Here is a 15,357-nt window from a genome sequence, read left to right on the forward strand (position 1 = left end):
GGGAGGATGTAAAGAAGTTGGCTTTGATTAGATTGGGATGGACGAGGAGCGTGAGTGGCTGTGTTGACTTCAGGCGGCTTGGTGCTGCAGCAAATTGTTAGTAGTAGTAGTAGTAGTAGCATCATAATATCTTTATTTTTCCCTTACCTGGCTCCTTAAAATTAAATTGGATCCCATCCTACCCATCTCCTCACTATATCCTATATGTCTATTAACTAATTTAACCTTAGGCTTAAACGCTTAAACGTCACTCCTAATCATTTCCAATCTCCCTGAGCTTGGACCTCTCTATCTCCCAAAAAAGATTATCAACCTCACTTAATAGACACTCCTTCCTTAACGCTAAGACTGCTGTTTTACAAACATAAGACTCAAGCTATATCACCTACGGAAATGTGTATGCACATCCCAGACACTTCCAGTGTCAAGATCGAAGCTCCCTTCTATTCCATAAAGTTTTCTAAACTATTTAAATAAGTACTAAATAACTTGGGCGATAGGGTACATCCTTACTTCCCTCCTGTCTTATTTTGTACTATCCAAGACGAATTCTTACCAGCCCTAACCACTAATTTCGTTGCCTTGTAAATTTCTACTAGAATAACTATAAAACTACCGAAACCCACCTCTAATAGACTCTCAATAAGTAGCATTCGATCTACAATACCAAATGCATCGTTCAACTCCACAAACAATGCGTACAACCGACATTTCCTGTATTTACTTACTAGAGCTTTTAGCGTGAAAATGTTACCTACAGGTGGATAACCTTCTCTAAAACTAGCTTGAATCTTATTAAAGACCTCTTTCTAACACAACCACCTTTTCAACCTATTATCTACTAAGTTAGAGAATAATTCTGCTAAACTATACCTTCGGTGAATTCCTTGATAATTATCATGGTCACTCTTATCTCCTTTCTTATGCGATGGAACAACCACTAAAAAAATCCACTTCTGTGGCCAGATCTTTTTCTCTAGAGTAACTGTGACGACTGTGGCACGATCTGAATAGAATATGCTCTTCCAAGGTTTCATATTGATGGTATTATACCATCTAAATAAAATGTGATGTTCCTTTCATCTTTTTCAATGAAGCGCGTTCTTCATTTGGAACAACCCGGTCGATCAAACCATATCGCAGGGAAAACAAGGAAAACAAATCTTGCTCTGAAGTTGATCTCAATATTGTTCTAGTTTTCTTTTCCTCCCTTCTTTTCTTTTCCTCCTTCCTCTTTCCTCCTTCTTTCCTCCTTCTTTTCTAAATACTCTGGCCACGAATCTATTGAAGGGCAATGCTCCTTTTGATGCGGTCATATTACTCCCGTAACAACATGCCAAAACGATTTCTTGCCCTTAATTATGAAGGGCTTTACTAATCCTCTAATACTCTCCTTCTGTTTTTCACTATCTTTATCCTCAACACCGTTTGTATTCTTTACGGAATCAACAGTATAGTAGCAATCAATCTCCTTCCAAGAACGGCTGTTTAATTTTTCAAAAAACATGTTGCGTAAAATAAATCTACAAAATCTACAAGACCTCAGAATTTCAGCATGGAAGATCTTAAAATTTTTCACACAAAGTGTTTCGAGCCTGCATACGTTGTTTAATCAGTGATTGTATTTTACAAATTACACACACAAATATGTAATTTGTGCAAATCTTAGTATGCTTAATTACTTTCCCAAGATATTTTTTATTGAGTGTTGGACGAGTCTTTAATTAGATTGTACTTAATTCTCTGCCGTTATCTATTTACTACCTTTTTTTTGTCTTGAGTGACGACGGTAGCGAAAATCGCATGGAAACCTCAAGTTTGCAATCCTGGAATCTGAGCTCAAGGCGGAAATCTTTTTAGAAATGTTAATAAAACTATTTCATGCCTTATTTAAAAAAAAAAGAAAATTTCGGTTACATTTCTAGCTATTTAAATTTCTAATTGCATTTTTTTTTAATGTTTGCTCGATATCAGGAATAATTTTACAGTCAAATCAAATTATAAGTCAGGATTGAAATGAGGTTCTGAGTCTAGACTGAAAATTTTCAAATGATTACGCCCTCTGTTACATTCTTCTCTTTACATTGTCTATTTTAATTTACTTACTTGTATTTGTTTTACTTACCTGTTGTTACAGTCTTTCTGCCAAAACAAAATTCGACTCCCGTCAAAAGTTAGATTTATATTAAATCTCAGCAGATCTTTAAAATTTTTAAAATGATTATACACTCTTTTTTATTTGTCTATTTACATTGTCTATTTTATTTTACTTTATCTTTCATGTTTTTCATTATTTATGTTTTATTTTATTTACCTACTTGTAATTGTTTTACTTACTTGTAATTGTTTTACTTACTTGTTTTTACAGTCTGTATGCTAAAATACACTCAGAACCTCATTTCAATCCTGACTTATAATTAGCTTTTATTTCAAATATTGTTGCAGGTAATCGAATAAATTGTTATTCAGAACGTGTTAAAAATAAATGCGAAACATTGCTTGAGAAGCCTATTACGCCCTGCTGATTTAAGGTAAAGTTAAGAAATATCTATGTAAAGTCTATATTATCTCAGAAGGTGGCCACACAGCTCTCCACAAAACTCCCCCCCGAACACTTGGCTACCCACAAAACTCTATCTGAACAACTTTTTTGCCGCAGAAATCCTCACACTGGTGAATCCCATTCCACAGCTCTTCACGCACATATCTTCCTAGCACAAAACTCTCCGGCCCATAATTTTCCACCAGTCAAAATTACAAAAAAAAAAATAATTTTCACCAAACTTGAAAATTTAGTTCTTTTCAAAATTATAAATATTTTTTTAATTTTCACCAGACGTCAAAATTAGTTTAAAATTGGAAAATGAGCGTCATAAAAGAAAAAGAAAAGACACGGTATACAGCCTAATATATTCACAAATGACTTTCAATGTCCATCGGTAACCATCGAAAAACGATGGTTTGAATTAATGGGTTTTTTAATACTGTTGACTAAATAGACATCATCGCAAAATATAAAAAAAGGGAAGCATACATTTTATAATTGTGGTTTCCAGGTCAAATGTTGCTTGATGGTCTTTGAAGCCACTAAAACCCAACTTCAGAGCTCCGAACATACACAATACATCAGTAGTCAATAAAATAAACAAAAAACAAACTTTTAAATATCTTAATCTTCAAAAATTTCCCAATCCGGAACGGTCCAAGGCGCCTCAAGCCAAATTTTTGAAACACCACCTAAGGTGATTTTTCTCGGCAGACACAAATTACCAGAGAAAACGACGGTTTTCCAGTACGAATAGTCAAAACAAGCGTAATTTAGGGCAATCCCGACTTGCGTCTGGCCCAAGATTCTCACACATCTCAATTTTCAAACCAATAGCTCTAGGTTTTTCTGTGGTATATTAATTCTCATTAAAATGGATTTATTTATTTGTTAACATGTAGTAAATTGATAAAAAGTTAATTGAATGAAAAACTAGTGTACATATATTTGCCTCTGTTTATCTCTTCATTTTGCAATCCAGATTTAGTTCAATCTAGGTTTTGTTGAAATTCCATATTTTAAAAAAAAAGTCCTGAGATGTAGCTTAAAATTACCTGTGATTTTGAAAGAATTCCAGCTCACATCCTTGCCGACTTTATGCAAGATAAGCACTAATTTTAGATTAGCTTCGACGAGTCTCCCCGTTTCCTCTTCATCATCAACAATAAAAAATTAAATATTTGAACAAAATTTAACGATATACAGCCATTTTCCATTGAACTAAAATATCTTTAAGAATAATTATTCCACAGTTCTGAAAACAACCGTGTGAGTTATACAACAGATGCCTGGATTCGTCAGCAGGTACAACAGGTATCATTAAACAGTAAATCTACCGTTCTTTGTATATCAGCTGGGGGATCAAGGAGAAATTTTTAGGATTGTTTTTGGGGGAGGGGGTTTAAGAGCATGTACCATTTGTTGGGGAAAGAGGGCAAAACATTTTTTCGACTGGTCGGCCCAAAGTAGCATACGATACGTTTTTTTCTGTTCTATGCCAGTCGTCCAATAGGTTCCAACATTAATTGGGTATATATTAAGCAATAAATAGTTAGATAATTAGTGTTTAGATAATTAGTTACATAATATTTAGGTTAGGCAATAGTACTAATTAGATAGTAATTCGATCGTAAATTGTAACAATAATTAAGAATAATCACTGATAATAGTAATAACTAATCGTGCATTAAAATACCTGTGAAACTATATAGTCTGAGTTTTCCTTCAAAAATTGTGGCAAACTGCACTGCCCAGTGGATTCTGCAAAGATATGCAATACTTTTATTGCTGACTTTGATATATACTCAGCGTTGAACGTTCTCTCCTCTTTTCTGCCAGCGGCACTCAAAACCGGGTAGAGGGTTCGAATTAAAAAGGGTTGAAATTTCTTACCAAGAGCATTTGATAGGGCACCAAGAGTCAAAAGAAGAACACACGACTGTAATCCAAAGAGAATAAAAAACCAACTCATAAATTAAACTTATCCGACAACAATATTATTCAAAATGAAAATACCTGAAATACTATCGGTTTGAAGTCAAAACGTAAAAACATAAATTTTAAATTCTATAAGAGCCATTTTGCAAGGAATAGTTTTCCATTTTAGACAGCTTTCATGGACAGGAAACAGATAATGTTTTTCGAACATTACTCAAGTTTTATTAATTATTCAAAGCCTCTTAGTTAAAATTGCTTAAATAACGACAATCCAATTATTATACAAATATTTACATGATTGCATTATCGTTTATGAGAATAGTCAAGGCTTTTATATGTCATTGCGTAAACCTTTTCTTCTTTTGGATTTATTTTAGAGCTTTCTCTTGATCCCATCATAAATACGGTAACCACATAATACATTCTAAGACCATACTGGCTATACATGACCTATGAAACAAAGAAGAGAAAAAAATAAAAATTAAAAAAAAAAAAAAAACAAACAGAGAAAAAACGAAGGTAGTGTCAGCCAGTGGAACAGCAAGAAGAGAAAAAGGCAAACATTTCGACAAATATTGTTTTTTTTCGTTTTGGCACTGAGGACGACTTGGCGGAGGTCCTTGTCGAAATATTTGCTTATTTTCTCTTTATGTTGTTCCACTGGCTGAGACTATCCTGGTTTTCTCTCTCTTTTTTTTTTTTTTTTTTTTTTTTTTTTTTTTTTTTTTTTCATAGGTCATGCTAACCTCAAGAGGTTCATAGAGCTTACTAGGAGTATTTTAAAACTGTAAACCATAAAAATAGGTAGACAAACTCAAACAAACATATCTCAATACAACAGATTAAAAAAGACACAGCGTTCCTTAAGCAGAACATTAAATATATTAAATGCCACGATGGAACAAAGAAAACATCTCAAACAGATTAATAAACACAACAAAAACAAAGCCAAGCAAACAAAATTGAACTATTAAAAATCCATAAACATATTTAAACACTGTCCAAATAAAACTTGCACACCTATAGAATTAAATATCGAACATAGTAAGATGCCTAAATGCCTATTTCTGTTTATTAATCAAAAAACTTTTTGCACAAAATAAGTTTTTCAAAAAAAAGCAAAGAACTACATTAAACCAAAAATGAACAAAATAGAATCAAATAATCTCCCAAGCATACAACTACCAAAAATCAGTATTAATAAATAAATGAAACCCAAAACAAACATAAATTAAAATAAGTCAAACTCAAAACGAGTAGAATTTAATCTGAGTAGGGTTCTAAACCCTATGATTTCTAAGAGCCAGAACATAATTTGTACAGAAATTATTACGAACAGAAATGATTATTTCTGTTATATAATAAAATAGTAGTAATAATAAATTATTATTGAACAGAAATTATTACGTATATGATTGGGTTGATCCCCTAGTCATGAAATCGCTCTTTACGCTAAAGTTCTTTTTGTACTTTCATCAAAATCAAATGAAAAAAAATCAAATGAATTTACTGAAAAAAACGTGCATTGTCTGTTTAATATACATATGCTGATATTTATTCCTTAAAATCTTAATTAATTTTTGATTTCTTAATGTTATAAAAGTTAAAACATTTAAAAGAATTTTTTTCAGTAAAGTAAAAATTACATTCTGGCTCTTAGAAATCATACGGTTTAGAACCCTACTCAAATTAATTTCTGCTCGTTTTGAGTTTGACTTATTTTAATTTCTGTTTGTTTTTTTTTTTTTTTTTTTTTATTTATTTACTAATACTGATTTGTGGTAGTTGTATGCTTGGTAGATAATTTGATTCTATTTTTGGTTTAATGGAGTTCTTTACCTTTTTTTTTGAAAAACTTATTTTGTGCAGTTTTTGATTAATTTCTGTTCGTTTTATATTGACATAGTCTTTTTCAGGGAGAAAGAATTACTCTTCTGAAGTTAAACAACCATCCCTTCCACAAAAAACCTTTAATACTCCCTGGGCATAACTTCAAACCCTTGCCCCTAATCTCTGGGGTTTGTTTCAACCTCCAAAAGCCTTGTTAAATGATATTTAGACTATTTTGAATAGAATGGCTATCTCAAAATTTCTATAAGACGCATTTCGGGACAATATGATGTGTGCGTAGGGGGGAGAGGGTAGCTGCCCTCTGATCACTTTGACTCTTAAAAAGGGCACTAAAGCGTCTGATTACCATTCCAATGAGCCCCCTTTGAAGCTAATATCATCACACTTTATATAAAAACCCTATTTCGCCAGGGCAAAACTTACAACCCTTGCCCTGAGGGCTGGGGGGATTTGTTATCCTCAAAGACATAGTTTTAAGACCTTTCTGATAGACTTAAAAAAATGGCTATATTGAAATTTTGATTGGAAGTGTTTGAGGAAATGATAGGCTTGGAAGGAGACATTTGCCCTCTGATCACTTTCGACTGATAAAAAGGCACTAGTCCTCTCAATTTTCAATCAAATGAGCCCTTTTTGGAGCTTCTATGAAAACGTTAAATGCCCCAAAGGCATAGCTTACGACCCTTGTCCTGAGGGCGATGGGGGAAGGGTTGTCATCCTCAAAGAAATAATTTCCAGACCTTTCAACTAAGTTGAACAAAATGGCTAACTGAAAATTTTAATTGGATGTATTAGGAGAAATGGTGAGCGTGAGAGGGGGGTTAGTTACCCTCCAATCACTTTCGACTATTAAAAAGAGCACCAGCCCTCTCAATTTCCAATTGAATGAGCCCATTATGAAGTTTCTACGACAACGCTATCTATAAAAACTTTATATGTCTCCAGGGTGTATCTTAAATCTTTGCCCTGGGGGTTCTCGAGGCTTTTTAATCGTTAAATACATAATTTCCAGAACTTTCAACTACTTTGAACAAAATGGCTATCTCAAAACTTTGATTGAATGTGTTTAGGGAAATGGTGGAAGTGAGAGGGGGTTAGTTGCTCTCCATTCACTTTCGACTGTTAAAAAGGGCACTAGCCCTTTCAATTTCGGATCAAATGAGCCCTTTTTGAAGTTTCTACGACAAAACTTTCTATAAACACCATATATGCCCCCAAGGCACAACTTACAACCCTTGCCCTGAGGGCCTTGGGGTGGGGGGTTGTCATCCTCAAAGACCTAATTTCCAGAACTTTCAACTACGTTGAACAAAACGAATATATCAAAATTTTGGTTGGATATGTTTGGAGAAATGGTGGGCGTGAGAGGGGGGTTAATTGTTCTTTAATTACTTTAGACTATTAAAAAGGGTAGCAGTCCTTTTAATTTTCAATTAATTAAGTCGTTTTCGAGGTTTCTAGGATAACTCTATCTATAAAAACTTCAAACTTCTCCAGTGAATAACTTACAACCATTGCCCTGAGGGCTGTGGGAGGGTTGTCATTCTCAAAGACCTAATTTCCAGAACTTTTAACTACATTGAAAAAAATGGCTATCTCAAAGTTTTGATTGTTTGTGTTTGGGGAAATGGTGGGCGTGAGAGGGGGGCTAATTGAGGGGGACAACGCTTTGTTTAAGAATCTTATACGCCCCCAGTGCATAACTTATAACCCTTGTCCTGAGGGCCTTGGGGGGGGGGGTTGTCATCCTCAAAGACCTAATTTTCAGAACTATCAACTACGTTGAACAAAATGGCTGTCTAAAAATTTTGATTGTATGTGTTTAGGGAAAAGGTGGGGTGAGAGGGGGGTTAGTTGCCCTCCAATTACTTTCGACTATTAAAAAGAGTACTAGCCATTTCAATTTCCAATCGAATAAGCCAATTTTGAAGTTGACAACGCTTTCTTTGAAAATCTTATATGCCCCCAGGGCATAACTTACAACCCTTGTCCTAAGGGCCGTGGGGGGGGGGTTGTCATCCTCAAAGAACTAATTTTCAGAACTTTCAACTACGTTGAACAAAATAGCTATCTCAAAATTTTGATTGGATGTGTTTGGGGAAAAGGTGGGCGTGAGAGGGGGGTTACTTGCCCTCCAATCACTTTCGACTATTACAAAGGGCACTAGTTTTTAGAATTTCCAATCGAATGAGCTTTTTTTGAAGTTTCTACGACAGCGCTTTGTATACAAATCTTACATGCCCCCAGGGCATAACTTACAAATGAAACTCAGAGAGGAAAGAAAATAACAAAATGAAAAATAAAATAAAAAAAGATGAAAAAACGAGGATTTTGTGGAAAACCATGAAGAAGAACAAATAAGCAAATATTTCGACAAGGACCTCCGCCAAGTCGTCCTCAGTGCAAAAAAAAAAAAAAAAAAAAAAAAAAAAAAAAAAAAAAAAAAAAAAAAAATCTAACCTTTCGAAGTTTACCTGACAAAGACAGAACACACATTAAATAACAACCAGGCAGGAATCAATGAAAAAGAATTTACCAAGATGATAGAGCAAAAACCTTTTGCCTTGCAATATTTTAAGCTGGTCTACTGTTTCAGTTTTCATTAGATATGCAAATAGGTTCTTTTAATTTATACCGGGTGAAAATATTGATTGAGTCCTTCAAAATTAAACTGTCGTAAATTCTTCTTCATGGTTTTCAACAGGCTGACAAAATCCTCATTTTTTCACCTTTTTTTATTTTATTTTTCATTTTGTTATTTTCTTTCCTCTCTGAGTTTCATTTGTCATGTATAGCCAGTGTGGTCTAAGAATGTATTTACATAACTTACAACCCTTGCCCTGAGGGTTGTGGGGGAGTGTCCTCCTCAAAAACATAATTTCTATCTGGAAATCAACTACGTTGAACAAAATTCCTATCTCAAAATTTTTAGTGGATGTGTTTGTGAAAATGGTGAGTGTGAAAGGGGAGTTAATTTCCTTCCAATCACTTTCAGCTATTAAAAAGGCACAAGCTACTCCATTTTCCAATCGATTGAGCCCTTTTTGAAGTTTCTACGACAACTCCTTCTATACGAAGTGCCCTGGTCTAAAGAAAAAAATATATGAATAATACATTGTGCCAACATCGTTCTTTATTTAGGCAGCGCTATTGCGCTGCCTATGATACGAAAAATAAAAAAAGAAATATAGCCAATCTTTGGTGGTTCACAGCAAGGCCGACCCTGGGGGGAAAAGGTGGGAGATGGTACCGGGTTAGAATGTTACCCAGTTCTTTTTCATATTTTGATTTGTGCACATCATGCCACGGGTCCTACTTTAACAGTAGGCAAATTATTATCTCTTGTATGCTACTGCTTCCCTTTTCTCGCAAAGCAGGAACTTTGAAACTGCTTACGACGACGGAATATCCCTAACCACAATCTGGGCCTCGAATTGTTATTTATTGTTCCTAATTGCCAGCTATATTCTTTCACATCATCTTTTTATTATTTATCACGGTATAATTAATCACATGATTCAAATGATAAATGAAAAAAAAAGGTTGAAACTGGTCTGGAAAAATACATACTTTAAGTGAGCTGAAGCTAATGTCACGCATGGTTGATACCTCTTTTGAAGATTCTGGCTTCAAATTGGCTAAAACCTCTTCTACTAAATTACGGGTGTAATTGATTTCAATATCGTCTGTATTAAGCTCGTTGAGTTTCAAACCTATAAAAATCTACTTGGTAAAGAACAAAAATAGTAAGAGAATGTGAGGCAAAAACAGAAAAAACAACAATTAAAAGCTGCTTTTTATGTACATTTAGAATTATACAACACATACAACAGAAAATAACATAACAGTTTAACAAACATTGAATTCAATTAATACAACAAAATCTAGAAAGTTTGAAGACTGTTCTATAAACTATAATTTAAAGCATTTAACTTTAAATATAAAATACGTTCACACTAAAAATATATTACTGCTACTACGATTAATACTACAAGTTAGTCGCAGTGCCATCATGTCAGAGAGCCATGAAATAGCAAACACACATTTAAAACCCGTTAACTGGTTAAATTATCCCGAGTGTAAAAAAACTGGGGGGGGGAGTAGGAAACACAAAATTAGGCTGATAAGAATTCATTTATTAAGGTTGGATGGATGAGATATATAGGCAGGAATTCTGATTCATGATGGCTAAGAAAGTTTCAAAGTCTTGGTTAGGTTGGGAAAATATTAATAATACAATTTTAGTCGCTTACTGTATGACCAAAAAGTGCAAGCTGTATATAGTGGTATATGATCCTGTAGAACAAACTGAAGGATAGAGAAATAATTGTGAAGAACTGTAAATATAGTTGCAGAAACAAATGTACAAGATCCCAGATAGAAATATGGCAATTTTACTAGGAGAAAACCAAGGCTGGTACAAACAGGGAATGATGGCATTCTGGCTTAGGCAACAGAAAGAAAATTAGCAATGATAACAGAATGCTATAATTTAGTAAACACAATAATCTATATATAACCAATACGATAGTTGGTGACGAAATAGCCCAGGAGTTGAAATGATGCTCTCAGGGTGAGAAGACGGCTGACCTGATTGATTATTTTATTACAAATCAAAACCGTATGTTGACACATTAGATCAACCTCTACTTGGAAACACGGGGCTCAGGATTTAATCCTAGCTGCTGCAAGACATGGAATTGAATAGAGATCATGCATTAGCGTTTAAAAATAATCAAAGAAGAAAAAGAAGATCATAAATCAAAATCTGGCGAACGATTTTTCCTTCAATTTCCGAAGAAAAAAATCGAATTAAAATCGAATACACTCAAACTTAAATCGACTTCAAGTCAAAATCAAAGAAAAACTGCAGAATACTGTCGTTATTAGGCGTGCGGTTATTGATGTTGCTATAAAAGATCACTATATACGAGGCGTGTTTTTTTTAATTAAGGTCCGTTTGATCATAAGTACACAACGAATGATTATTTAAAAAAAAGTTAATTTATTTTTAAAAAGTAGATACTTTACTCTATTTAACAGCATAGTTGCCAAGTGTGCCGTTGCGTACTTATGTTCAAAGGGACCTTAATTAAAAACACGCCTTGTAGTAGTGTCTAGAGTTGAATTTAAAGCTTAAAAATAGGAAGAAGTAACTACCTTCCGGGTTGTTACGACGTCGATAGGCTCCAGAAGAATTTGAGAGAAATACTCAATGAACTGTTGGAAACGAAACTGGAGAAATTAGGATATGACAATTCAGAAGATGGATGGGATGATAAGAAAATAGTTGGCAAAGTAACAGACGATGTCTTAGTGAGGAAAATTAGTGAAACAGCTAGGAATACCAGCGAAATCACTTTAAGCTTAGTAGAAGAGAAAAAGAGTTCGAATAGAATGCTTGCAGTGACAGATCTTAAAAAATAATATTAGGAAAAAAGAAGTAAGATAAGAAAGTAAGAATAGGATTACAAAAGTAAGGGAAGTAGAGAAGCCAGTAAAGCGTGAATTAATAAAGATATGAAATGGAGACTATGAATAAAATTGTTCAGGATATAAATGATGCAGCCTTACGGCAAAATATAAAGATTCAGCATCGACACGGTAAAAAACAGAGAGGAAGTAGTCAGTCTGAACTTGTCCCAATTAAAAATGTGAATGAGGCCTCAATTAGTGATAAGAAAAGTGTATTAGAAAATTGAATTTCTGAGGAGGAGTTAGAGACCTCAAACCCTCGCCCTTCAACCTAAAGCTTACTTTTTTGTAACTAGTCTTTTTGACTAAAGGGATAAAAAGATAAGGCATCAGGTGTTGATAGAGGGGTAAACGAGTTTCTGAAATATGCTTGATGCGAAGTTGGAGATGAGATATTGAAGGTTACGAATTTGATTTTAAAAAATGGGGAAAAATCTTGTTTTAGGAAAGCCTTAATCAAGCCCTTTTAAAATAAAGGTAATAAGGGTAAGTAAGAACAGTATAGTAATTATAGAGGCATTAGTTAAATTTCTATAAGAAGCAAATTACTTAGCATGGCAATACTTATCAGACTAAACGATGCTGCTGATAAGTTTAAAGAGAACAATAGTGTGATTTTTGGAAGAGGAGATGATGCGTTACAAATTTGCAAGTGAAAAGGCCATCCTTGCAAGTCCTATCATTGTATGACATACCAGATAAGTACATTGAAGTGATTTGTGCTATATACAGGAAGAACATTGCTACAGTGGAGGTCTGAGGTATGGTTAGTCGTTCTTTTATGCAGAATCAGGAGTTAAACAGGATTGTGTTCTGTCCCCGTTTATCTTAATTATTTAAGTGGGCCTCGTCCTAAGGAACACGGCAAAGGCTACAAGGAGGACATAGTATAAAATGGGCAGGTAAAACTCCTCTAGACCTAAATTATGAAGTTGATTTGAATATCAAAGGTAAAAATGCTAGCGAAATAAAAAAAAAGTTACTGGAGGTTTTAAGATTCAGGGTACAAGACAAGATAATAAAGTTTATGTTTGCAGGACTAAGCAGCGTCAACTAAGAATAAATAAGGGTGAAGAGAGATTTTTAGGTAGCAACAAAATCGATGAAGTGGAGAGTCTCACTTACCTGATTAGTAGCCCCCCCCCCCGCTCTTTAAACTGATTTTTTTTTTCACTGATTCAAGAATAACCGCTCCAAAAACACAAATGAAATAAGAGGAAGAGCGGTGTTAAAACTTAAAAAAAAAACAGTAAATTGGTTTAAGTATGAGGGGGGCTCCAGTACCCCTCAAATCCCCACCCTTTAACCCAAATTTGACTTCTATGTGACTAGTCTTGAAGAATGAATGCTCTACCACAAAAAAGATTGGATATGAAGCTAAACTTTTTTTTATCAATGTGCTTCGAAAACGATAGGTTTAATTTAGTTGCAGTTGCTTTGCATAATACAATTATAAGTTCGAATAATTTGAAAAGCATTTGGTACATAAAATACTTGCAATTATCTAGTGGTTATATTTATCGCACTCTAAGATGTTTTCAAGAGGGAATGATTAAACTTTAGCGTAAAGAACAAGGGGATGGCAGCCCTCTTCCTATTTAGAACAATCTCTGTTCGTTTCGGGTTTTAACATCATTCTTTAATCTTATTTAAAGGTAAAAAAAAAAATCGTTTTTAATATTAACATTTAAAAAACTCCTAATTGTTTCCATACTATTAGCAGCGGAGATTGAACGTCGGTTGTAAAATTAGTTAATTTCATTTGATGTTAATTTCAAGGGATTGAGCCTTGAGCAGAGCACTAGCTGCATACTATGCTTTGTTTTACAAGGCGTGAACTGCGACTTCAGCCTCATATTTGAAATCAATGACTTTAAAACCCTTTAATACCAGCTTTAGCGGAAATCAAATACCCTTTGTGAAATACGTGTTCACTGTGTTTTGTTCATGACAATCAGGTTGTAATTTTAGTCTGCAAATAGTCAATTAGCTACCGGAAAAATCGACAATTTAGACAAAATCTAGATAAAATTTGAAAACTTTGGACGAGGCCAGAAAGCGTGAAATTACTTTTCAATTTCGACTAGCGAAGACTGGGGCTGGTGAGGATTCAGGGCGTGGGGAATTGTGTGGGCCGGGTGAGAAGTGAGAGCGATGCTTCTTCATTCTGGAAGCTTCATTGTTTACGCAAAATATGTTTAGTTTTTTAGTCGTGATTTTTTCTTATTATTAATTCTTTTTTGCAGAATGTACCGCTTTTTTGTTATTGGTGGTTTTGGCATTTCTGATAATAAAAAAAAATATATAAAGCGTATAAAACTATTTTAGACAAGGACATGCGAACAAATTCAATCCAGCATTACATAACAATGTAAAATAAATTTAAGATATTTCTTTTCAGACTAAATTGTTCGACTCTGACTACGCCAGTATATTTGGCGTTCAACTTTTCGGTCAAATGGTACTAATAACTACGATGAGAACGTTGAACCAAACATCAAATTTGTCTTAAAACCTAGTTATCTCGGGTCAGGGTTCTTTAGGGCATGATGCTGTTTCCATAATATTGTGAAATAAAAAAAATATATATATGAGCATTTGTAACTGACCTTGTAAGCAATGCAGTCGAACAAGGAGCGTACTTTCTTTTGACACAAACGGGTCGCGAAGGAATCCATCCAATGTTTCTATAATTGAGGAGAGACTTGCGTTTTGACCACTGTGGGCACATATTTGCTTAAATATTTCAATAGAAGAGGCGTCAATTAAATAACGAAAACCTATTGGCCAGTCTGAAAAAAGGTAAGCATCAGTACACAGGGGACAATGTCATATTTTAATTGTATTTTCCGAATTTCACATACTTTTAATTGAGGTTACAGTCAGAATTCCTTATCAGAAAGTCATTTAATTGTTGGAGAGTGATTTTGGGTAGATTACGATTTTTCACCTCAACTTATTTAGATATCTAATGCACTAATTTGGAACAAACTTAAAGCCTTTAATTCACCACAATAGCAGTAATGTAGGTACCTTCGAGTTGGGGATGCCCCCCCTCCCAATAATTTGGAAGAAAAAATCATTTTATAGCCCATGTCCCTTGACTATCTTGATATGAACCCGTCTTGCCAACCCCTCTTAATAAAACTGCTGGAGCTACGCCTCTGGCTAAAGACGGATACTGTATAGATAATAATAATTTATTATAAGCCAAAAAACAGGCCATACAGCACAGTATTCTTAAATACACTCTACAAGATAAATAACATAAATATCAAGTTTCACTCATTGATGTCAACGCCTCATTTACATATCTACATAACTGCCTATTGTCCTTTTTACAGTCGTCTTCAGGATCCCCGGGAACTCTAAGTTACCACCCTCAAAATACTTTCCCCTTAAAAGAGATAGTTGCTGGCACTCGACGAGAATATGGGCCACATCCTCAATGCCTAGGTTACATCTGGGGCAAGAGTAATCCACATCTGCATCTGGGGCCAATGTATATGTGTTCGAAATATCCAGAATTTTTTATTGTTTAACTTTGA

The 15,357-nt window shown here is 34.3% G+C and overlaps 1 protein-coding gene across 3 annotated transcripts in view; it reads right to left on the reverse strand.

Annotated features, from left to right (window-relative positions):
• The window catches only part of Tti1 (Telo2 interacting protein 1), a 142,456-nt gene that overhangs the window by 51,050 nt on the left and 76,049 nt on the right, over positions 1-15,357 (reverse strand). For all 3 annotated transcript variants that reach the window (XM_089101993.1, XM_089101991.1, XM_089101992.1), the window contains 3 exons: positions 14,419-14,601; positions 9,905-10,047; positions 4,242-4,484 (listed from right to left, as the gene is read on the reverse strand). In XM_089101993.1, the coding sequence (XP_088958119.1) occupies positions 4,242-4,484; positions 9,905-10,047; positions 14,419-14,601 (569 nt within the window). The remainder of the gene's footprint in view (positions 1-4,241; positions 4,485-9,904; positions 10,048-14,418; positions 14,602-15,357) is intronic.

The sequence above is a fragment of the Artemia sp. Qi Xiang Cuo genome, chromosome 16 (genome assembly GCF_049724085.1).
Source record: "Artemia sp. Qi Xiang Cuo chromosome 16, ASM4972408v1, whole genome shotgun sequence".
Classification (NCBI taxonomy): Eukaryota; Metazoa; Arthropoda; class Branchiopoda; order Anostraca; family Artemiidae; genus Artemia; species Artemia sp. Qi Xiang Cuo.